The sequence below is a fragment of the Mustelus asterias genome, chromosome 3 (assembly GCF_964213995.1).
Source record: "Mustelus asterias chromosome 3, sMusAst1.hap1.1, whole genome shotgun sequence".
Classification (NCBI taxonomy): Eukaryota; Metazoa; Chordata; class Chondrichthyes; order Carcharhiniformes; family Triakidae; genus Mustelus; species Mustelus asterias.
In genome coordinates, this window is record NC_135803.1 from 847,584 (window position 1) to 871,472 (window position 23,889).

The window sequence follows — 23,889 nt, forward strand, 5'->3', positions numbered from 1 at the left end:
GTTCCAGGGACCCGGGTTCGATTCCCGGCTTGGGTCACTGTCTGTGTGGAGTTTGAACATTTTCCCCGTGTCTGCATGGGTTTCCTCCGGGGGCTCCGGTTTCCTCCCACAGTCTGAAAGACATGCTGGTTCGGTGCATCAGCCATGCTAAATTCTCTCTCAGTGTACCCGAATAGGTGCCTGAGTGTGGTGACTCGGGAATTTTCACAGTAACTTCATTGTCGTATTAACATAAGCCTACTTATGACAAATAAACAAACTTTAACTTAAGGCAAAAATGGCTATGGGCCCAATGCTGGAATTAGAATAGTTAGGTGCTTTGTCTTTGACCAGCGCAGAAGTGATGGGCTGAAGGGCCTGTTTCTGTGCTGAGATCTCTTATGATTCTACATGTGACTATAGGCTCACCACAATGTGGTTGACTCTTAACTGTCCCCTGAATGGCCCAAGCCCTTCAGTTCAAGGCAATTAGGGATGGGAAATAAATGTTAGCCTAGCCAGCGACACCCATATTCATGAAAGATTTTTATAACATCCAGTTTTACAATAGGACTTCATTCAGATCAATGCGAATTTCTATTCCAAGGGCATTCTTGTCTAACTGTGCCCTGGATTGGGCAGTTTACAGATACACAGAGCACAGGAACAGGGAGCAATCTCAGAGCAGCAAAAAAACACAATGTTAAAGCTTGCCCTTGGCTCTTTGGGACTTACCTGGCTGACAGGTAGGAAGGTCGGTGCCCAGCTCATCATTGACCCAAAATCCATTCTCCATACAGGTGTAAGTAGCTGGAAAGGAAGATATTATTTCAGTGATCGGAAAGTGTTAGAGAACAGCGCAACAACACGAAAAACACAAATACACTTCCCATTGAAAGGGCAGATATCTCACATTTATACACAATTTCCAATATTCAGATTGATATCACACCCAGTCTAATCCCTCTCTCCCCCTCACTACCCGCACCCATTAACATCCCACCCAGTCTAATCCCCCTCACTCCCCGCACCCTTTAATATTCCACCCAGTCTAATCCCACTCTCCCCCTCACTCCCCACACCGTTTAATATCCCACCCAGTCTAATCCCACTCTCCCCCTCACTGCCCGCACCCTTTAATATCCCACCCAGTCTAATCCCACTCTCTCCCTCACTCCCCACACCCTTTAATATCCCACCCAGTCTAATCCCACTCTCCCCCTCACTGCCCGCACCCATTAATATCCCACCCAGTCTAATCCCACTCTCCCCCTCACTCCCCGCACCCTTTAATATCCCACCCAGTCTAATCCCACTCTCCCCCTCACTCCCCGCACCCTTTAATATCCCACCCAGTCTAATCCCACTCCCCTCTCACTCCACGCACCCATTAATATCCCACCCAGTCTAATCCCACTCCCCTCTCACTCCACACACCCATTAATATCCCACCCAGTCTAATCCCACTCTCCCCCTCACTCCCCGCACCCTTTAATATCCGGCCCAATCTAATCCCACTCGCCCGCTCACTCCCTGCACCCTTTAATATCCCACCCAGTCTAATCCCACGCCCCGCACCCTTTAATATCCCACCCAGTCTAATCCCACTCTCCCCCTCACTCCCTGTTCCCTTTAATATCCCACCCAGTCTAATCCCACTCTCCTCCTCACTCCCCACACCCTTTAATATCCACCCAGTCTAATCCCACTCTCCCCCTCACTCCCTGTTCCCTTTAATATCCCACCCAGTCTAATCCCACTCTCCCCCTCACTCCCTGTTCCCTTTAATATCCCACCCAGTCTAATCCCACTCTCTCCCTCACTCCCCACACCCTTTAATATCCCACCCAGTCTAATCCCACTCTCCCCCTCACTCCCCACACCCTTTAATATCCCACCCAGTCTAATCCCACTCTCTCCCTCACTCCCTGCATCCTTTAATAATCCACCCAGATGACATTGCTCTTCTAAGTGATTCTTATACTGGGATGGCACGTAACTTGAAAATTTTGCAATCTTTCTGTGATTTTACAGGATTGTCTATTAATATTAATAGGACAAAGGGTTTACATTTTACCCATAAACATAAGACGGTTTTGTATAATCATTGTAAAAATTGGCAGATTAGGAAAGAGGTAATAGTTTATATCCCTCCAGGTGAAACTGAGAAATATTTGGGTGCTTGTATATCCCACCCAGTCTAATCCCACTCTCTCCCTCACTCCCCGCAACCTTTAATATCCCACTCACTCCCTGCACCCTTTAATATCCCACTCACTCCCTGCACCCTTTAATATTCCACCCAGTCTAATCCCACTCTCCCACTCACTCCCCACACCCTTTAATATCCCACCCAGTCTAATCCCACTCTCTCCCTCACTCCCTGCATCCTTTAATATTCCACCCAGTCTGATCCCACTCTCCCACTCACTCCCTGCACCCTTTAATATTCTACCCAATCTAATCCCACTCTACCCCTCACTCCTTGCACCCTTTAATATTCCACCCAGTCAGAACACTCTCCCACTTACTCCCCGCACCCTTTAATATTCCACCCATTCTAATCCCGCTCTCCCACTCACTCCCTGCACCCTTTAATATTCCACCCAGTCTAATCCCATTCTCCCCCTCACTCCCTGCACCCTTTAATATCCCACCCAGTCTAATCCCACTCTCTCCCTCACTCCCCACACCCTTTAATATCCCACCCAGTCGAATCCCACTCCCCCCCCCTCCCCGCACCCTTTAATATCCCACCCAGTCTAATCCCAGTCTCTCCCTCACTCCCCGCACTCTTTAATATCCCTCCCAGTCTAATCCCACTCTCCCCCTCACTCACTGCACCCTTTCATATCCCACCCAGTCTAATCCCACTCTCCCCCTCATTCCCCACACCCTTTAATATCCCACCCAGTCTAATCCCACTCGCTGCACCCTTTAATATCCCACCCAGTCTAATCCCACTCTCCCCCTCACTCAAAGAACAATGAAAATTACAGCACAGGCACAGGCCCTACGGCCCTCCAAGCCTGCACTGACCATATTGCCCGATTGAACTAAAAGCCCCTACCCTTCCGGGGACCATATCCCTCTATTCCCATTCTATTCATGTGCTTGTCAAGACGCCCCTTAAAAGTCACGACCGTATCCACTTCCACTACCTCTCCCTGCAACGAGTTCCAGGCACCCACTACTCTCTGTGTAGAAAATCTGCCTTGTACATCTCCTTTAAACCTTGCCCCTCGCACCTTAAACCTGTGCCCCTACTAATTGACTCTTCCACCCTGGGAAAAAGCTTCTGACTATCCACTCTGTCCATGCCTCTCATAATCTTGTAGACTTCTATCAGGTCTCCCCTCAACCTCTGTCGCACCAGTGAGAACAAACCAAGTTTAGAACATAGAACATAGAACAGTACAGCACAGAACAGGCCCTTTGGCCCACGATGTTGTGCCGAGCTTTATCTGAAACCAAGATCAAGCTATCCCACTCCCTATCATCCTGGTGTGCTCCATGTGCCTATCCAATAACCGCTTAAATGTTCGTAAAGTGTCTGACTCCACTATCACTGCAGGCAGTCCATTCCACACCCCAACCACTCTCTGCGTAAAGAACCTACCTCTGATATCCTTCCTGTATCTCCCACCACGAACCCTATAGTTATGCCCCCTTGTAATAGCTCCATCCACCCGAGAACATAGTCTTTGAACGTTCACTCTATCTATCCCCTTCATCATTTTATAAACCTCTCTTCATCATTTTATAAACCTCTTAAGTTTCTCCAACCTCTCCTCAAAGCTAATGCCCTCCATACCAGGCAACATCTGGCAAATCTTTTCTGTACCCTCTCCAAAGCCTCCACATCCTTCGGGTAGTGTGGCGACCACAATTGAACACTATATTCCAAGTGTAGCCCAACTAAGGTTCTATAAAGCTGCAACATGACTGCCAATTTTTAAACTCAATACCCTGGCCGATGAAGGCAAGCATGCCGTATGCCTTCTTGACTACCTTCTCCATCTGCATTGTCACTTTCAAAGAACAAAGAAAGAACAAAGAACAATACAGCACAGGAACAGGCCTTTCGGCCCTCCAAGCCCGCGCCGCTCCCTGGTCCAAACTAGACCATTCTTTTGTATCCCTTCATTCCCACTCCGTTCATGTGGCTATCGAGATAAGTCTTAAACGTTCCCAGTGTGTCCGCCTCCACCACCTTGCCCGGCAGCGCATTCCAGGCCCCCACCACCCTCTGTGTAAAATATGTCCTTCTGATATCCGTGTTAAACCTCCCCCCCTCACCTTGAACCTATGACCCCTCGTGAACGTCACCACCGACCTGGGAAAAAGCTTCCCACCGTTCACCCTATCTATGCCTTTCATAATTTTATACACCTCTATTAGGTCACCCCTCATCCTCTATCTTTCCAGTGAGAACAACCCCAGTTTACCCAATCTCTCCCCATAACTAAGCCCTTCCATACCAGGCAACATCCTGGTAAACCTCCTCTGCACTCTCTCTAAAGCCTCCACGTCCTTCTGGTAGTGTGGCGACCAGAACTGGACGCAGTATTCCAAATGCGGCCGAACCAACGTTCTATACAACCGCAACATCAGACCCCAACTTTTCTGCTCTATGCCCCGTCCTATAAAGGCAAGCATGCCATATGCCTTATTCACTACCTTCTCCACCTGTGACATCACCTTCAAGGATCTGTGGACTTGCACGCCCAGGTCCCTCTGCGTATCTACACCCTTTATGGTTCTGCCATTTATCGTATAGCTCCCCGTACGATAGTTCTACCAAAATGCATCACTTTGCATTTATCTGGATTGAACTGCATCTGCCATTTCTTTGCCCAAATTTCCAGCCTATCTATATCCTTCTGTAGCCTCTGACAATGTTCCTCACTATCTGCAAGTCCAGCCATTTTCATGTCGTCCGCAAACTTACTGATCACCCCAGTTACACCTTCTTCCAGATCGTTTATATAAATCACAAACAGCAGAGGTCCCAGTACAGAGCCCTGCGGAACACCACTAGTCACAGGCATCCAGCCGGAAAAAGACCCTTCCACTACCACCCTCTGTCTTCTGTGACCAAGCCAGTTCTCCACCCATCTAGCCACCTCCCCCTTTATCCCATGAGATCCAACCTTTTGCACCAACCTACCATGAGGGACTTTGTCAAACGCTTTACTAAAGTCCATATAGACGACATCCACGGCCCTTCCCTCGTCAACCTGTGACCTGTGTACCTGCACACCCAGATCCCTCTGCCTATCAATACTCTTAAGGGTTCTGCCATTTACTGTATATTTCCTATCTCTATTAGACCTTCCAAAATGCATTTACCTCACATTTGTCCGGATTAAATTCCATCTGCCATCTCTCTGCCCAAGTCTCCGACTGATCTATATCCTGCTGGATCCTCTGATGGTCCTCATCGCTATCTGTAAATCCACCAACCTTTGTTTCGTCCGCAAACTTACTCATCAATCCAGTTATATTTTCCTTCAAATCATTTATATATATATTACAAACAGCAAAGGTTCCAGCACTGATCCCGGAGGAACACCACTTGTCACAGCCCTCCATTCAGAAACGCACCCTTCCACTGCTACCCTCTATTTTCTTTGACCGAGCCAGTTTTGTATCCACCTTGCCAGTTCACCTCTGATCCCATGCGACTTCGCCTTCTGCACCAGTCTGCCATGAAGGACCTTGTCAAAGGCCTTACTGAAGTCCATGTAGACAACATCCACTGCCCTACCCTCATCAATCACATTCGTCACTTCCTCGAAAAACTCGATCAAGTTTGTGAGACACGACCTCCCCTTCACAAAACCATGTTGCCTCTCACTAATACGTCCACTTATTTCCAAGTGGAAATAAATCCTGTCTCGAAGAATCCTCTCCAATAATTTCCTTACCACTGATGTAAGGCTCACCAGCCTGTAATTACCTGGATTATTCTTGCTACCCTTCTTAAACAAAGGAACAACATCGGCTATTCTCCAATCCTCTGCAACCTCCCCTGTAGCCAGTGAGGCTACAAACATTTCGCTCAAGGCCCCAGCAATTTCCTCCCTTGCCTCTCTATGTTCTGGGGTATATCCCATCAGGCCCTGGGGACTTGTCTACTTTAATGTTTCTCAAGAACCCCAATACCACCTCCTTTATGATCTCAACATGATTAAACTATCTACACATACTTTCCTAGACTCATCATTGACCAAGTCCTTCTCTTTGGTGAATACTGACGCAAAGTACTCATTTAATACATAGAACATAGATAGAACATAGAACAGTACAGCACAGAACAGGCCCTTCGGCCCATGATGTTGTGCCAAGCTTTATCTGAAACCAAGATCAAGCTATCCCACTCCCTATCATCCTGGTGTGCTCCATGTGCCTATCCAATAACCGCTTAAATGTTCCTAAAGTGTCTGACTCCACTATCACTGCAGGCAGTCCATTCCACACCCCAACCACTCTCTGCGTAAAGAACCTACCTCTGATATCCTTCCTATATCTCCCACCACGAACCCTATAGTTATGCCCCCTTGTAATAGCTCCATCCACCCGAGGAAATAGTCTTTGAACATTCACTCTATCTATCCCCTTCAACATTTTATAAACCTCTATTAAGTCTCCCCTCAGCCTCCTCCACTCCAGAGAGAACAGCCCTAGCTCCCTCAACCTTTCCTCATAAGACCTACCCTCCAAACCAGGCAGCATCCTGGTAAATCTCCTCTGCACTCTTTCCAGCGCTTCCACATCCTTCTTATAGTGAGGTGACCAGAACTGCACACAATATTCCAAATGTGGTCTCACCAAGGTCCTGTACAGTTGAAGCATAACCCCACGGCTCTTAAACTCCAACCCCCTGTTAATAAAAGCTAACACACTATAGGCCTTCTTCACAGCTCTATCCACTTGAGTGGCAACCTTTAGAGATCTGTGGATATGGACCCCAAGATCTCTCTGTTCCTCCACAGTCTTCAGAACCCTACCTTTGACCCTGTAATCCACATTTAAATTAGTCCTCCCAAAATGAATCACCTCACATACCTCACCCATTTCCTCTGGCTCCATGCATAGATTCCCTCCCTTGTCCTTGAGTGGGCCAACCCTCTCCCTGACTACCCTCTTGCTCTTTATATATGTATAAAAAGCCTTGGGATTTTCCTTAATTCTGCTGGCCAATGCTTTTTCATGATCCCTTTTAGCCCTTCTTACTCCTTGCTTAAGTTTCTTTCTACTTTCCTTGTATTCCACACTTGCTTCGGGTGTTCCCAGCCTCCTAGCTTTGACAAATGCTTCCTTTTTCTCTTTGATGAGGCTCACAATATCTCTCGTTATCCAAGGTTCCCAAAACTTGCCATACTTATCCTTCATCCTTACAGGGATGTACCGGTTCTTAATCCCTGGCAACTTACACTTGAAAGCCTCCCACATGCCAGATGTTGATTTGCCCTCAAACATCTGCCCCCAATCTACATTCTTCAGTTCCTGCCTAATATTGTTGTAATTAGCCTTCCCCCAGTTTAGCACCTTAACTTGAGGACTACACTCATCTTTATCCATCAGTACCTTAAAGCTTACTGAATTGTGGTCACTGTTCCCGAACTGCTCCCCTACTGAAACATCGACAACCTGGCCAGGCTCATTCCCCAATACCAGGTCCAGTATGGCCCATTCCCTAGTTGGACTATCTACATACTGTTTCAGGAAGCCCTCCTGGATGCTCCTTACAAACTCTGCCCCATCCACGCCCCTAGCACTAAGTGAGTCCCAGTCAATATAGGGGAAATTAAAATCTCCCACCACAACAACACTGTTACTTTTACACCTTGCCAAAATCTGCCTACATGTCTGTTCCTCAATCTCCCACTGGCAGTTGGGTGGCCTATAGTAAATCCCCAACATTGCAACTACACCTTTCCGATTCCTGAGTTCTACAGCCTCGCTGTATGAGCCCTCCGAGGTGTCCTCCCGGAGTACAGCTGTGTTATTCTCCTTAGTAAGAAGTTTAACAACACCAGGTTAAAGTCCAACAGGTTTATTTGGTAGCAAAAGCCACACAAGCTTTCGGAGCTGCAAGCCCCTTCTCCAGTCATGCAACTCCCCCACCCCTTTTACAACCCCCTTTATCACGCCTGAAACATCTGTATCCTGGAATGTTACCCTTTAATACCCAAGGTCTATGATGGAACTAAGATAGAGCTGTTGTTGGAGGAGGGGCTAGTTGACAATGCGTGGATGTGTGAATTGTCAATGACCCACTCCCCATTCTGCTCTGGGCGTTTCTGTTCACACACAGCTTCCATTTGAAGTTGAGATCCTTTATGTGAAACTGATCCACTTACTGTTCAGCTCGGGCTCCAGGTGATAATGTAAAGCAGGACAGGAGTATTCGATGTGGCTTCTGAACAGTGTGAGGTTCTCTTTCGAATGGAATGTGACGACTCCATCTTCCAGGGGTCGCGGTGCCCCACAATCTATAACTAGAAATAGAATCCCACCAAAAGGACCTTTTAAATAATCGCACTGATAATCAAAGTACTCCCTCTTTACTGATGTAACATTTATTACAGCATCACCTATCCCTCTACCCACAAATACATTCCTGCATCGCTCCCAAAACCCCCCCACACACACAGTCCATATCCTTGTCCCATCCCTTTCCTGCAACCGTATCTCCGGCAGATGCTGATACTGTTTCTAGGGATATTTCGCTACCTTATGCTAATTCATCCCAAGTAAACACAATCAATGAACTGTCAGAGGGTCAGTGCTGAGGGAGTGCCGCACTGTCAGAGGGTCAGTACTGAGGGAGTGCTGCACTGTCAGAGGGTCAGTACTGAGGGAGTGCTGCACTGTCAGAGGGTCAGTGCTGAGGGAGTGCTGCACTGTCAGAGGGTCAGTACTGAGGGAGTGCCGCACTGTCAGAGGGTCAGTACATAAGAACATAAGAAATAGGAGCAGGAGTAGGCCATCTGGCCCTTCGAGCCTGCCCCGCCATTCAACAAGATCATGGCTGATCTGAAGCGAATCAGTTCCACTTACCCGCCTGCTCCCCATATCTCCTAATTCCCTTATCGATCAGAAAACTATCTACCCGTGATTTAAACATATTCAATGAGGAAGCCTCCACCACTTCAATGGGCAGAGAATTCCAGAGATTCACTACCCTCTGAGAGAAGAAGTCCCCCCTCAACTCTGTTCTGAACCGGCCCCCCCTTATTTTGAGGCTGTGCCCTCTAGTTCTGGTTTCCCTTCTAAGTGGAAAGAATCTCTCCACCTCTACCCTATCCAGCCCCTTCATTATCTTATATGTCTCTATAAGATCACCCCTCATCCTTCTAAACTCCAACGAGTACAGACCCAATCTGTTTAATCTCTCCTCATAAGCCACACCCCTCATCTCCGGTATCAACCTGGTGAACCTTCTCTGCACTCCCTCCAAGGCCAATATATCCTTTCGCAAATAAGGGGACCAAAACTGCACACAGTACTCCAGTTGCTGCCTCACCAGTGCCTTGTACAGTTGCAGCAAGACCTCCCTGCTTTTATATTCTATCCCCCTCGCGATAAAGGCCAACATTCCATTCGCCTTCTTGATCACCTGCTGCACCTGCAGACTGAGTTTTTGCGATTCGTGCACAAGGACCCCCAGGTCCCTCTGCACAGTCGCACGATGTAATTTTTCTCCATTTAAATAATATTCCAATTTACTATTATTTCTTCCAAAGTGGATAACCTCACATTTGCTAACGTTATATTCCATCTGCCAGATCCTCGCCCACTCGCTCAGCCTATCCAAATCTCTCTGCAGACTTTCCGCGTCCTCCACGCAATTCGCTTTCCCACTCACCTTTGTGTCATCAGCAAACTTGAATATCCTACATTCAGTCCCCTCCTCCAGATCATCTATGTAAATGGTAAACAATTGAGGCCCCAGCACCGATCCCTGCGGCACGCCACTGGTCACCAACTGCCAACCAGAAAAGCACCCATTTATCCCAACTCTCTGCTTCCTGTTAGATAGCCAATCCCCAATCCACGCCAACACCTTACCCCTAACTCCGTGTACCCCAATCTGTACTGAGGGAGTGATGCACTGTCAGAGGGTCAGTACTGAGGGAGTGCTGCACTGTCAGAGGGTCAGTACTGAGGGAGTGATGCACTGTCAGAGGGTCAGTACTGAGGGAGTGATGCACTGTCAGAGGGTCAGTACTGAGGGAGTGCTGCACTGTCAGAGGGTCAGTACTGAGGGAGTGCTGCACTGTCAGAGGGTCAGTACTGAGGGAGTGCTGCACTGTCAGAGGGTCAGTACTGAGGGAGTGCTGCACTGTCAGAGGGTCAGTACTGAGGGAGTGCCGCACTGTCAGAGGGTCAGTACTGAGGGAGTGCCGCACTGTCAGAGGGTCAGTACTGAGGGAGCGCTGCACTGTCAGAGGGTCAGTACTGAGGGAGTGCTGCACTGTCAGAGGGTCAGTACTGAGGGAGTGATGCGCTGTCAGAGGGTCAGTACTGAGGGAGTGCCGCACTGTCAGAGGGTCAGTGCTGTCATCAGAAAAACAGCTTCTCTGATTCCAGAATGTGGGATAAAAATATATCGAGAACAACAAGAACTCTTCATCCCATTCATGAGCCCGAATGAAGCATTTGATTCAGTGAATCACGAGGCTTTGTGGGTTGTGCTTTTAGATTTGGGTGTCTGAAAAACTTCATCCCAATCCTGTAACGCCTTCATGATGGTCTGAACGCTTCCAGAGTGCAGACTGGGGTGAAACAAGGCTGGGTAAAAGCCCCCAGACTATTTACAATCTGCCTGACATTGATTATTCATCACATCAAGCTTCAGCTGCCCTCTGGTGTGAGTGTTAAATATCACCTCAGTCTCCTCCCCAAAACTAAACTGACCATCACACTCGCACACAATTTACTATTTGTGGATGAGACACACAAAAAAAAGAACAAAGAAAAATACAGCACAGGAACAGGCCCTTCAGCCCTCCAAGCCCGTGCCCGTGTTTGATCTACAGTTTCCAGCTGACTGCAGTGTCATGCCAACTCTGCAGACAATAGTTCCAAATTTCTACCACCCTTTGCATGTAGACATATTTTAAAATTTCTGACCCATTGACCCTGTCCCATTCAGTCACCAGCAACCTGCGTCCTCTGGCAACAGCCAGTTCTTGCTCAGGTAAGGGTGGAACACTCTTTGGCAGGGACCTCAGCATTGGGCTCGGAAACCCAGACGATGTTGGCCAGGAGCATGAAGAGGGTGCACGATATCCCCAAAGCCCACACCAGAATATACCCAACACGCTGCACAGGGCAAAAGAGCCATCTGCCACTGGCAAAAACATTGCTGGCAGAAGGAACTAGGTGCAGTGGTGCACTGGTATTGGCACTGGAACCAGACCAAGACCTGGGGACCCAGGTTCAAATCCCATCATGGCAGATGGTGAAATGTGAATTTAATTAAAATTTGGAATTAAAAGTCTATTGATAACCATTCTTTATTGTCATAAAGACCCATCTGGTTCACTAATGTCCTTTATGAAAGGGGATTTGTCATCCTTACCCGGTCTGGCCTACATGTGACTCCAGACCCATAGCAATGTGGTTGACTCTTAAAGCCCCTCAAGGCTAATAAGGGATGGGTAATAAATGCTGACCCAGAAACAATAAGAAAAAAGTTAAGGGCCTCAATTGGGTGCCCAGCATTGGCTGCCACGAGTGAAATACCAGCTTGGCCAATACCCCAACATCTCACCTGAGTCAATAAGCACCTGCTCCCTCTCCAACACTTCCTGGCGCTCTTCTAGAGCTAGGAGGTTTAGAATCACGGATACAGAAGACCACTTATCTCTCAAAAGGAACTGAAGCTATCACTAACACCTTTCATCACTTTGTTTTTTATTCTTTAATGGGACAAGAGTATTTTTATTCATTCATTGACGGGAACTGGGCGTCCCTGGCTAGGCCCAGCATTTATCGCCCATCCCTAGTCCTTGAGAAGGTGATGGCGAGCTGCCTTCTTGAGCCGCTGCAGTCCATGTAGTGTAGATACAACTCTTGTGCTGTTAGGAAGGGAGCTCCAGGATTTTGACCCAGCGACAGTGCAAGAATGGTGATATATTTCCAAGCTAGAATGGTGAGTGACGTGGAAGAGAACTTAGCAGGGGGCAGGGATGGAAAATCTGGAAAATCCCACCCGGACGCTCAATGCACTCCACCAAGAGGGTGCTGACTGCCTCTCTGTTCTTGATGAGCGCCTCCCCATTCCTGGCCAGCAGAGGGATGGCCGCTGAATCATTGGGCTGTAGGTGGTCATGACTGCGCGAAAGAAACCTTGCGCATCATGGCTTTTGGCCATAACTGGTGCATCTCCTGTACTTTCTCCACCAACTATCAGTTCTTTAGGTCACGGGTTTATTGCTGGACCTCAGGCTCCAGCTGTCTACAGAGCTGCTTTCTTACTCCGGAGTTGGTGTGTTGCTTCAGGTTCAGAAAAGCCCTGCGCTTGCAGCTCATCAGCTCCTGCTTGGCTTGGTCATTCTCAACAAACCAGTTCCGGTGTTTCCTGATCAAGTGGCCGAGTATGTCTTCACAGGTGCTGATTATGGATGTCTTGAAGGCAGACCAGTCACTGTGGACACTCTACGTCTTTGAGTTAGAACCATAGAAAATTACAGCTCAGAAACAGGCCTTTTGGCCCTTCTTGTCTGTGCCGAACCATTTTTTGCCTAGTCCCACTGACCTGCACTTGGACCATATCCCTCCACACCCCTCTCATCCATGAACCCATCCAAGTTTTTCTTAAATGTTAAAAGTGACCCCGCATTTACCACTTTATCCGGCAGCTCATTCCACACTCCCACCACTCTCTGCGTGAAGAAGCCCCCCCTAATATGCCCTTTAAACTTTTCTCCTTTCACCCTTAACCCATGCCCTCTGGTTTTTTTCTCCCCTAGCCTCAGCGGAAAAAGCCTGCTTGCATTCACTCTATCTATACCCATCAAAATCTTATACACCTCTATCAAATCTCCCCTCAATCTTCTACGCTCCAGGGAATAAAGTCCCAACCTATTCAATCTCTCTCTGTAACTCAGCTTCTCAAGTCCCGGCAACATCCTTGTGAACCTTCTCTGCACTCTTTCAACCTTATTTACATCTTTCCTGTAACTAGGTGACCAAAACTGTACACAATACTCCAAATTCGGCCTCACCAATGCCTTATATAACCTTACCATAACACTCCAACTTTTATACTCGATACTCCGATTTATAAAGGCCAATGTATCAAAGGCACTCTTTACGACCCTATCCACCTGTGACGTCACTTTTAGGGAATTCTGTACCTGTATTCCCAGATCCCTCTGTTCAACTGCACTCTTCAGAGTCCTACCATTTACCCTGTACGTTCTACTTTGGTTTGTCCTTCCAATGTGCAATATCTCACACTTGTCTGCGTTAAATTCCATTTGCCATTTTTCAGCCCATTTTTTTAGTTGGTCCAAATCCCTCTGCAAGCTTTGAAAACCTTCCTCACTGTCCACTACACCTCCAATCTTTGTATCATCAGCAAACTTGCTGATCCAATTTACCACATTATCATCCAGATCATTGATATAGATGACAAACAACAATGGACCCAACACCGATCCCTGCGGCACACCACTAGTCACAGGCCTCCACTCAGAGAAGCAATCCTCCACAACCACTCTCTGGCTTCTTCCATTGAGCCAGTGTCTAATCCAAGTTACTACCTCCCCATGTATACCTAGCGACTGAACATTCCTAACAAACCTCCCATGAGGGACCTTGTCAAAGGCCTTGCTGAAATCCAGGTAGACAACATCCACCGCCTTCCCTTCATCCACTTTCCTGGTAACCTCCTCGAAAAACTCTAATACATTGGTCAAACATGACCTACCACGCACAAAGCCATGTTGGCTCTCCCTAATAGGTCCCTGTCTATCCAAATATTTGTAGATCCTATCCCTTATCACACCTTCCAATAACTTGCCCACCACCGACGTCAAACTTACTGGCCTATAATTACCCGGATTTCTTTTGGAACCTTTTTTAAACAACAGAACAACATGAGCCACCCTCCAATCATCCGGCACCTCCCCCGTGAATACTGACATTTTAAATATGTCTGCCAGGGCCCCTGCAAGTTCAACACTAGCTTCCCTCAAGGTCCGTGGGAATACCCTGTCCGGTCCTGGGGATTTATCCACTCTGATTTGCCTCAAGACAGCGAGCACCTCCTCCCCTTTAATCTGTAAAGTTTCCATGACCTCCCTACCTGTTTGCCCTATTTCCGTAGACTCCATGCCCGTTTCCTCAGTAAATACGGATGCAAAAAAACCATTTAGCATCTCCCCCATCTCTTTTGGTTCCATACACAGTCTACCACTCTGGTCTTCAAGAGTTACTGGGAGTCGTCAGGTTGGCAGTGAGGCACTGAATCATCATAAAATCCCTACAGTACAGAAAGAGGCTATTCGGCCCATTGAGTCTGCACCAACCACAATCCCACCCAGGCCCTACCCCCATATCCCTACATATTTACCCACTAAGTGGCTGAATAAGGCTCTCTCGCTCTCTTCTCAGGGTTCCAGGTAACTCAGAGTTGATTTTCCTGTGGCATTGTTTCTGTTTCTGTCACTGTGTGGCGGCTGCATTGATGTTGGTCACTGAGTGGATGTCCAGCGGTCATCGGCTGCTGTTACGGGTGGCACGATAGCACAGGGGTTAGCACTGCTGCTTCACAGCTCCAGGGACCTGGGTTCGATTCCCGGCTTGTGGAGTTTGCACATTCTCCTCGTGTCTGCGTGGGTTTCCTCCGGGTGCTCTGGTTTCCTCCCACAGTCCAAAGATGTGCAGGTTAGGTTGATTGGCCATGCTAAAATTGCCATTTGTGTCCTGAGATGCGTAGGTTAGAGGGATTAGTGGGTAAAATATATAGGGATATGGGGGCAGGGCCTGGGTGGGATTGTGGTCGGTGCAGACTCGATGGGCCGAATAGCCTCTTTCTGTACTGTAGGGATTCTATGATTCTATGTTATGGAGTGGGTGATATGCATGTTCATTTCGTCCCTCACTCAGACAGTGCTGCAGTGGAGCTGCCAGGGCTCAGAGTGAGGCTGTTGCCATGACGCCTTTTACTTGTCTCTCTGATGGAACAAGGTGCTGTTGTGACAATGCCATATTCTCGGCATTTTGTCAGGAGCAGCGTACCGATGGTGTTGGATTTCCCTAACCCCTCTCTGTTAATTACACCTTCCCAGGGGTCTGTACCCTTTCAAACTCTGCATTGAAGTCAGTAAGGAGGATCTGCTTGCCGTGTTGGGACTCAGGTCAAGGATTATTTGAGGCTGGAATAAAATTCTTCTTTGGACTGGTCTGCAGCTGCCAGTGTTGGAGTGTACGTGCTGAGTACAGTAGCACACTGGTTCTGGCCTCGCGTGAGCTGAAGGGGCATCAGGAATCCAGTTATTCCACAAGGGGAGCCTCTGAAACATACAACCAGTTTGTTCTTAATGGTGAATCCAACTCCATGAGCCGTCGATCTTCCTCTGGTTTAACTTTCCAGCTCAGAGTGTCACCATCACCTGGTTCTTGAGCTGGCATTCCCTGCCCCCCAGGCCTCGCTTAGGGCAGCAATGTCAAAACACCTGAGCTCCCGGGCAATGAAAGCAGGACATGACTCTGCTCTGTCGCTGTTGGTGTTGTCCATGGGGTCTCGACGTCCGATGTCCGAATTTTATTTTAAGGGATGGAGGATTTTTTTTACTCATTCGTGGGATATGGGTATCACTAGATGGGCCAGCATTTATTGCCCATCCTTGGTTGCCCTTGCAGAGCAGTTGAGAATCAGCCACATTGCCGTGGCTCTGGAGTCACATACAAAGAACAATACAGCACAGGAACAGGCCCTTCGGCCCTCCAAGCCCGTGCCGCTCCCTGGTCCAAACTAGACCATTCTTTTGTATCCCTCCATTCCCACTCCGTTCATATGGCTGTCTAGATAAGTCTTAAACGTTCCCAGTGTGTCCGCCTCCACCACCTTGCCTGGCAGCGCATTCCAGGCCCCCACCACCCTCTGTGTAAAATATGTCCGTCTGATATCTGTGTTAAACCTCCCCCTCCTCACCTTGAACCTATGACCCCTCGTGAACGTCACCACCGACCTGGGGAAAAGCTTCCCACCGTTCACCCTATCTATGCCTTTCATAATTTTATACACCTCTATTAAGTCTCCCCTCATCCTCCGTCTTTCCAGGGAAAACAACCCCAGTTTACCCAATCTCTCCTCATAACTAAGCCCCTCCATACCAGGCAACATCCTGGTAAACCTCCTCTGTACTCTCTCCAAAGTCTCCACGTCCTACTGGTAGTGTGGCGACCAGAACTGGACGCAGTATTCCAGATGCGGCCGAACCAACGTTCTATACATCTGCAACATCAGACCCCAACTTTTATACTCTATGCCCCGTCCTATAAAGGCAAGCATGCCATATGCCTTCTTCACCACCTTCTCCACCTGTGACGTCACTTTCAAGGATCTGTGGACTTGCACACCCAGGTCCCTCTGCGTATCTACACCCTTTATGGTTCTGCCATTTATCGTATAGCTCCTCCCTACATTATTTCGACCAAAATGCATCACTTTGCATTTATCAGGATTGAACTCCATCTGCCATTTCTTTGCCCAAATTTCCAGCCTATCTATATCCTTCTGTAGCTTCTGACAATGCTCCTCACTATCTGCAAGTCCTGCCAATTTTGTGTCGTCCGCAAACTTACTGATCACCCCAGTTACACCTTCTTCCAGATCATTTATATAAATCACAAACAGCAGAGGTCCCAATACAGAGCCCTGCGGAACACCACTAGTCACAGGCCTCCAGCCGGAAAAAGACCCTTCCACTACCACCCTCTGTCTTCTGTGACCAAGCCAGTTCTCCACCCATCTATCCACCTCCCCCTTTATCCCATGAGATCCAACCTTTTTCACCAGCCTACCATGAGGGACTTTGTCAAACGCTTTACTAAAGTCCATATAGACGACATCCACGGCCCTTCCCTCGTCAACCATTTTGGTCACTTCTTCAAAAAACTCCACCAGGTTAGTGAGGCATGACCTCTCTCTCACAAAACCATGCTGACTATCGTTAATGAGTTTATTCCTTTCTAATTGCGCATACATCCTATCTCTAAGAATCTTCTCCAACAACTTCCCCACCACGGACGTCAAGCTCACCGGCCTATAATTACCCGGGTTATCTTTCCTACCCTTCTTAAATAACGGGACCACATTAGCTATCCTCCAATCCTCTGGGACCTCACTTGCGTCCAGTGACGAGACAAAGATTTGCGTCAGAGGCCCAGTGATTTCATCTCTCGTCTCTCTGAGCAGCCTTGGATAGATTCCATCAGGCCCTGGGGATTTGTCAGTCTTTAAATTCTCTAACAAACCTAACACTTCCTCCTTTGTAATGGAGATTTTCTCCAACGGGTCAACACTCCCCTCCGAGACACTCCCAGTCAACACATCCCTCTCCTTTGTGAATACCGACGCAAAGTATTCATTTAGGATCTCCCCTACTTCTTTGGGCTCCAAGCATAATTCCCCACTTTTGTCCCTGAGAGGTCCGATTTTTTCCCTGACAACCCTTTAGTTCCTAACATATGAATAAAATGCCTTGGGATTCTCCTTAATCCTGTCTGCCAAGAACATTTCGTGACCCCTTTTTGCTCTTCTAATTCCCCTTCTAATTCTCTTCTACTGTAGGCCAGACCGGGTAAGGATGGCAGATTTCCTCCCCGAGAGGGACATGAGTGAACCAGATGGGTTTTTACGACAATCGACAATGGTTTCATGGTGATCAGTAGATTCTTAATTCCAGATTTTTAAAATTGAATTCAAATTCCACCATCTGCCGTCCCCGGGTCCCCAGAACATTAGCTGAGTTTCTGAATTAATAGTCTGGCGATAATACCATTAGACCATCGCCTCCCCCAAATGCCTGTGGATGTGCTAACGTGGTGTGCCCATTCCTCACCAGCTCCTACACAGGTTTGACAGAGCAGGGTCTTGGTCCAGCAACAAAGAGGTCGAAGCTGACTGGAGACCATGAGGGAAGAGCGGACATACAAGCAAACATACTCCAGCTGTTCTCCTCTCTTCTTCCCACAGGACATTGCTCCCTGGGATTCCAAGGGGGCAGTGGCAGCATCAAGTGCTCATGAGCGTGGCACTATCCTTTTGTCATTAATAGCCACATTGCTCCTCTCTCTCACTGCGAATGTCCCCATTGCCCCTCTCCCTTTCTCTGTGAATGTCCCCATTGCCTCTCTCTCCCTCCCTCTCTCACTGTGAATGTCCCCATTGCCCCTCTCCCTTTCTCTGTGAATGGCCCCATTGCCCCCCTCACTCTCTCTCTGTGCATATCCCCATTGCCCCTCACTCTCTCTCCCTCTGTGAATGGCCCCATTGCCTCTCTCTCTCTCTGTGAATGGCCCCATTGCCCCTCTCTCGCGCTGTGAATGTCCCCATTCCCCCCTCTCTCCCTCTCTCTCGCTCTGAATGTCCCCATTGCCCCTCTCTCTCTGTGAATGTCCCCCATTGCCTCTTTCTCCCTCTCTCCCACTGTGAATGTCTCCATTGCCCCTCTCTCTCTCTCTCTCTCTGTGAATGGCCCCATTGCCCCTCTCTCTCTCTCTCACTGTGAATGGCCCCATTGCCCCTCTCTCTCTCGCGCTGTGTATATCCCCATTCCCCCCCCTCTCTCTCTCGCTGTGAATGTCCCCATTGCCCCTTCTCTCTCTCCGTGAATGGCTCCATTGCCCCTCTCTCTCTCTCTCTCTGTGAATGGCCCCATTGCCCCTCTCTCGCGCTGTGAATGTCCCCATTCCCCCCTCTCTCCCTCTCTCCCACTTTGAATGTCCCCACTGCCTCTCTCTCTCTGTGAATGGCCCCCTTGCCTCTCTCTCGCTCTCTCACACTGTGAATGGCCCCATTGCCCCTCTCTCTCTCTCTCTCTCTCTGTGAATGGCCCCATTGCCCCTCTCTCTCTCTCTCTCTGTGATTGGCCCCATTGCCCCTCTCTCTCTCTCTCTCTCTCTGCGAGTGGCCCCATTGCCCTTCTCTCACTCTCTCACGCTGTGAAGATCCCCATTGCCCCCCCTCCTCCCTCTCTCACACTGCGAATGGCCCCATTGCCCTTCTCTCTCTCTCTCTGTGAATGGCCCCATTGCCCCTCTCTCTCTCTCTCCCTCTGTGAATGGCACCATTGCCCCTCTCTCTCTCGCGCTGTGTATATCCCCATTCCCCCCTCTCTCTTTCTGTGAATGTCCCCATTGCCCCTCTCTCTCTGTGAATGGCTCCATTGCCCCTCCCGCTCTCTCTCTCTGTGAATGGCCCCATTGCCCCTCTCTCTCTCTGTGAATGGCCTCATTGCCCCTCTCTCTCTCTGTGAATGTCCCTATTGCCCCTCTCTCTCTCCCTCTGTGAATGTCCCTATTGCCCCTCTCTCCCTCACTGTGAATGTCCCTATTGCCCCTCTCTCTCTCTCTCTCTCTGTGAAAGTCCCCATTGCCCCCTCTATCCCTCACTGTGAATGGCCCCATTGCCCCTCTCTCTCTCTCTCTCTTGAATGTCCCCATTGCCCCCCTCTCTCTCTCTGTGAATGGCCCCATTGCCCCTCTCTCTCACTCTCTCTCTCTCTGAATGTCCCCATTGCCCCTCTCTCTCTCTCTCTGTGAATGGCCCCATTGCCCCTCTCTCTCTCTCTCTCTCTCTCTGAATGTCCCCATTGCCCCTCTCTCTCTCTCTCTGTGAATGTCCCCATTGCCCCTCTCGCTCTCTCTCTCTCTGTGAATGTCCCCATTGCCCCTCTCTCTCACTGTCTCTCTGTGAATGTCCCCATTGCCCCTCTCTCTCTCTCTCTCTGTGAATGGCCCCACTGCCCCTCTCTCTCTCTCTCTCTGTGAATGGCACCATTGCTCCCCGTCTCTCTCTTTCTCACTGTGAATGGCCCCATTGCCCCTCTCTCTCTCTCTCTGTGAATGACCCCATTGCCCCTCTCTCTCTCTCCCTCTGTGAATGACCCCATTGCCCCTCTCTCTCTCTCCCTCTGTGAATGGCCCCATTGACCCTCTCTCTCTCGTGCTGTGTATATCCCCATTCCCCCCCTCTCTCTTTCTGTGAATGCCCCCATTGCTCCTCTCTCTCTCTCTCTCTGTGAATGGCTCCATTGCCCCTCTCTCTCTCTCTCTCTCTGTGAATGGCTCCATTGCCCCTCTCTCTCTATCTCACTGTGAATGGCCCCACTGCCTCTCTCTCTCTCTCTGTGAATGGCCCCACTGCCCCTCTCTCTCTCTCTCTCTCGCTGTGAATGGTCCCATTGCCTCTCTCTCGCTCTCTGTGAATGGCCCGATTGCCCCTCTCTCTCTTTCTCTCTCTCTCGCTGTGAATATCCCCATTGCCCCCTCACTCTCTCCGTGAATGGCTCCATTGCCCCTCTCTCTCTCTCTCTGTGAATGGCCCCATTGCCCCTCTCTCTCTCTCTCTCTCTCTCTGTGAATGGCCCCATTGCCCCTCTCTCTCTCTCTCTCTCTCTTTGTGAATGGCCCCATTGCCCCTCTCTCTCTGTGAATGTCCCATTGCCTCTCTCTCCCTCTCTCCCGCTTTGAATGTCCCCACTGCCTCTCTCTCTCTCTCTCTCTGTGAATGGCCCCATTGCCCCTCCCTCTCTCTCTCTCTCTGAATGGCCCCATTGCCCCTCTCTCTCTCTGTGAATGTCCCAATTGCCCCACTCTCTCTCCCTCTGTGAATGTCCCCATTGCCCCTCTCTCTCTCTCTCTGTGAATGTCCCCATTGCCCATCTCTCTGTGAATGTCCCCATTGCCCCCTCTCTCCCTCACTGTGAATGGCCCCATTGCCCCTCTCTCTCTCTCTCTCTCTGTGAAAGTCCCCATTGCCCCCTCTATCCCTCACTGTGAATGGCCCCATTGCCCCTCTCTCTCTCTCTCTCTGTGAATGTCCCCATTGCCCCCCTCTCTTTCTCTGTGAATGGCCCCATTGCCCCTCTCTCTCACTCTCTCTCTCTCTGAATGTTCCCATTGCCCCTCTCGCTCTCTCTCTCTCTGTGAATGTCCCCATTGCCCCTCTCGCTCTCTCTCTCTCTGTGAATGTCCCCATTGCCCCTCTCTCTCTCTCTCTGTGAATGTCCCCATTGCCCCTCTCGCTCTCTCTCTCTTTCTGTGAATGGCCCCACTGCCCCTCTCTCTCTCTCTCTGTGAATGGTCCCATTGCCTCTCTCTCCCGCTTTGAATGTCCCCACTGCCTCTCTCTCTCTCTGTGAATGGCACCATTGCCCCCCTCTCTCTCTCTCTGTGAATGACCCCATTGCCCCCCCCTCTCTCTCTCTCTGTGAATGGCCCCATTGACCCTCTCTCTCTCTGTGAATGACCCCATTGCCCCTCTCTCTCTCTCTCTCTCTGTGAATGGCCCCATTGACCCTCTCTCTCTCGTGCTGTGTATATCCCCATTCCCCCCCTCTCTCTTTCTGTGAATGCTCCCATTGCTCCTCTCTCTCTCTCTGTGAATGGCCCCATTGCCCCTCTCTCTCTCTGTGAATGGCTCCATTGCCCCTCTCTCTCTCTCTCTCTGTGAATGGCCCCATTGCCCCTCTCTCTCTATCTCTCTGTGAATGGCCCCACTGCCCCTCTCTCTCTCTCTGTGAATGGCCCCACTGCCCCTCTCTCTCTCTCCCTCTCTCTGTGAATGGCCCCACTGCCCCCCTCTCTCTCTCTCACTGTGAATGGTCCCATTGCCTCTCTCTCTCTCTCTGTGAATGGCCCGATTGCCCCTCTCTCTCTCTCTCTCTGTGAATGTCCCCATTGCCCCCCCCTCTCTCTCTCTCTCTCACTGTGAATGTCCCCATTGCCTCTCTCTCTCTCTCTCTGTGAATGTCCCCATTCCCCCCCGTTTCTCTCTCTCTCTCTGTGAATGGCCCCATTGCCTCTCTCTCTTCCTCTCTCTGTGAATGGCCCCATTGCCCCTTTCCCCCCCTCTCTCTCTCTCTGTGAATGGCCCCATTGCCCCCCGTCTCTCTCTCTCTCTCTGTGAATGGCCCCATTGCCCCTCTCTCTCTCTCTGTGAATGTCCCCATTGCCCCCCTCTCTCTCTCTGCGAGTGGCCCCATTGCCCTTCTCTCACTCTCTCACGCTGTGAAGATCCTCATTGCAACCCCCCCCCCCTCCCTCTCTCACACTGTGAATGGCTCCATTGCCCTTCTCTCTCTCTCTCTGTGAATGGCGCCATTGCCTCTCTCTCCCTCTCTCCTGCTTTGAATGTCCCCACTGCATCTCTCTCTCTTTCTCCCTCTGTGAAAGTCCCCATTGCCCCCCTCTCTCCCTCACTGTGACTGTCCCCATTGCCCCTCTCTCTCTCTCTGTGAATGTCCCCATTCCCCCCTCTCTCTCTCTGTGAACGGCCCCATTGCCCCTCTCTCTCTCTCTCTCTGTGAATGTCCCCATTACCCCTCTCTCTCCCTCTGTGAATGTCCCATTGCCCCTTTCTCTCTCTCTCTGTGAAAGTCCCCATTGCCCACCTCTCTCCCTCACTGTGAATGTCCCCATTGCCCCCGCCCCCCTCTCTCTCTCTCTCTCTCTTAAAGTCCCCATTGCTCCCCTCTCTCCCTCACTGTGAATGTCCCCATTGCCCCTCTCGCTCTCTCTTTCTCTGTGAATGTCCCCATTGCCCCTCTCTCTCTCTCTGTGAATGTCCCCATTACCCCCCTCTCTCTCTTTCTGTGAATGTCCCCATTGCCCCTCTCTCTCTCTCTCTCTGTGAATGTCCCCATTACCCCTCTCTCTCCCTCTGTGAATGCCCCATTGCCCCTCTCTCTCTCTCTCTGTGAAAGTCCCCATTGCCCACCTCTCTCTCTCACTGTGAATGTCCCCATTGCCCCCCCCCCTCTCTCTCTCTCTTAAAGTCCCCATTGATCCCCTCTCTCCCTCACTGTGAATGTCCCCATTGCTCCCCTCTCTCCCTCACTGTGAATGTCCCCATTGCCCCTCTCACTCTCTCTCTCTCTGTGAATGTCCCCATTGCCCCTCTCTCTCTCTCTCTGTGAATGGCCCCATTGCCCCTCTCTCTCTCTCTCTCTGTGAATGTCCCATTGCCGTTCTCTCCCTCTCTCCCGCTTTGAATGTCCCCACTGCCTCTCTCTCTCTCTCTCTGTGAATGGCCCCATTGCCCCTCTCTCTCTCTCTCTGTGAATGGCCCCATTGCCCCTCTCTCTCTCTCGCTGTGAATGGCCCCATTGCCCCTCTCTCTCTCTCTCTCTCTCTGTGAATGGCCCCATTGCCCCTCTCTCTCTCTCTCTCTCTGTGAAAGTCCCCATTGCCCCCTCTATCCCTCACTGTGAATGGCCCCATTGCCCCTCTCTCTCTCTCTCTCTGTGAATGTCCCCATTGCCCCCCTCTCTTTCTCTGTGAATGGCCCCATTGCCCCTCTCTCTCACTCTCTCTCTCTCTGAATGTTCCCATTGCCCCTCTCGCTCTCTCTCTCTCTGTGAATGTCCCCATTGCCCCTCTCGCTCTCTCTCTCTCTGTGAATGTCCCCATTGCCCCTCTCTCTCTCTCTCTGTGAATGTCCCCATTGCCCCTCTCGCTCTCTCTCTCTTTCTGTGAATGGCCCCACTGCCCCTCTCTCTCTCTCTCTGTGAATGGTCCCATTGCCTCTCTCTCCCGCTTTGAATGTCCCCACTGCCTCTCTCTCTCTCTGTGAATGGCACCATTGCCCCCCTCTCTCTCTCTCTGTGAATGACCCCATTGCCCCCCCCTCTCTCTCTCTCTGTGAATGGCCCCATT

General features: G+C 49.9%; 1 protein-coding gene across 2 annotated transcripts in view; it reads right to left on the reverse strand.

Annotated features, from left to right (window-relative positions):
• The window catches only part of masp1 (MBL associated serine protease 1), a 250,250-nt gene that overhangs the window by 34,810 nt on the left and 191,551 nt on the right, over nucleotides 1-23,889 (reverse strand). The window contains exons 9-10 of one of the 2 annotated variants that reach the window (XM_078204208.1): nucleotides 8,349-8,486; nucleotides 715-789 (exon numbers count right to left, since the gene is read on the reverse strand). In XM_078204208.1, coding sequence (XP_078060334.1) covers nucleotides 715-789; nucleotides 8,349-8,486 — 213 coding nt within the window. The remainder of the gene's footprint in view (nucleotides 1-714; nucleotides 790-8,348; nucleotides 8,487-23,889) is intronic. The other variant, XM_078204214.1, reaches the window with a different exon arrangement.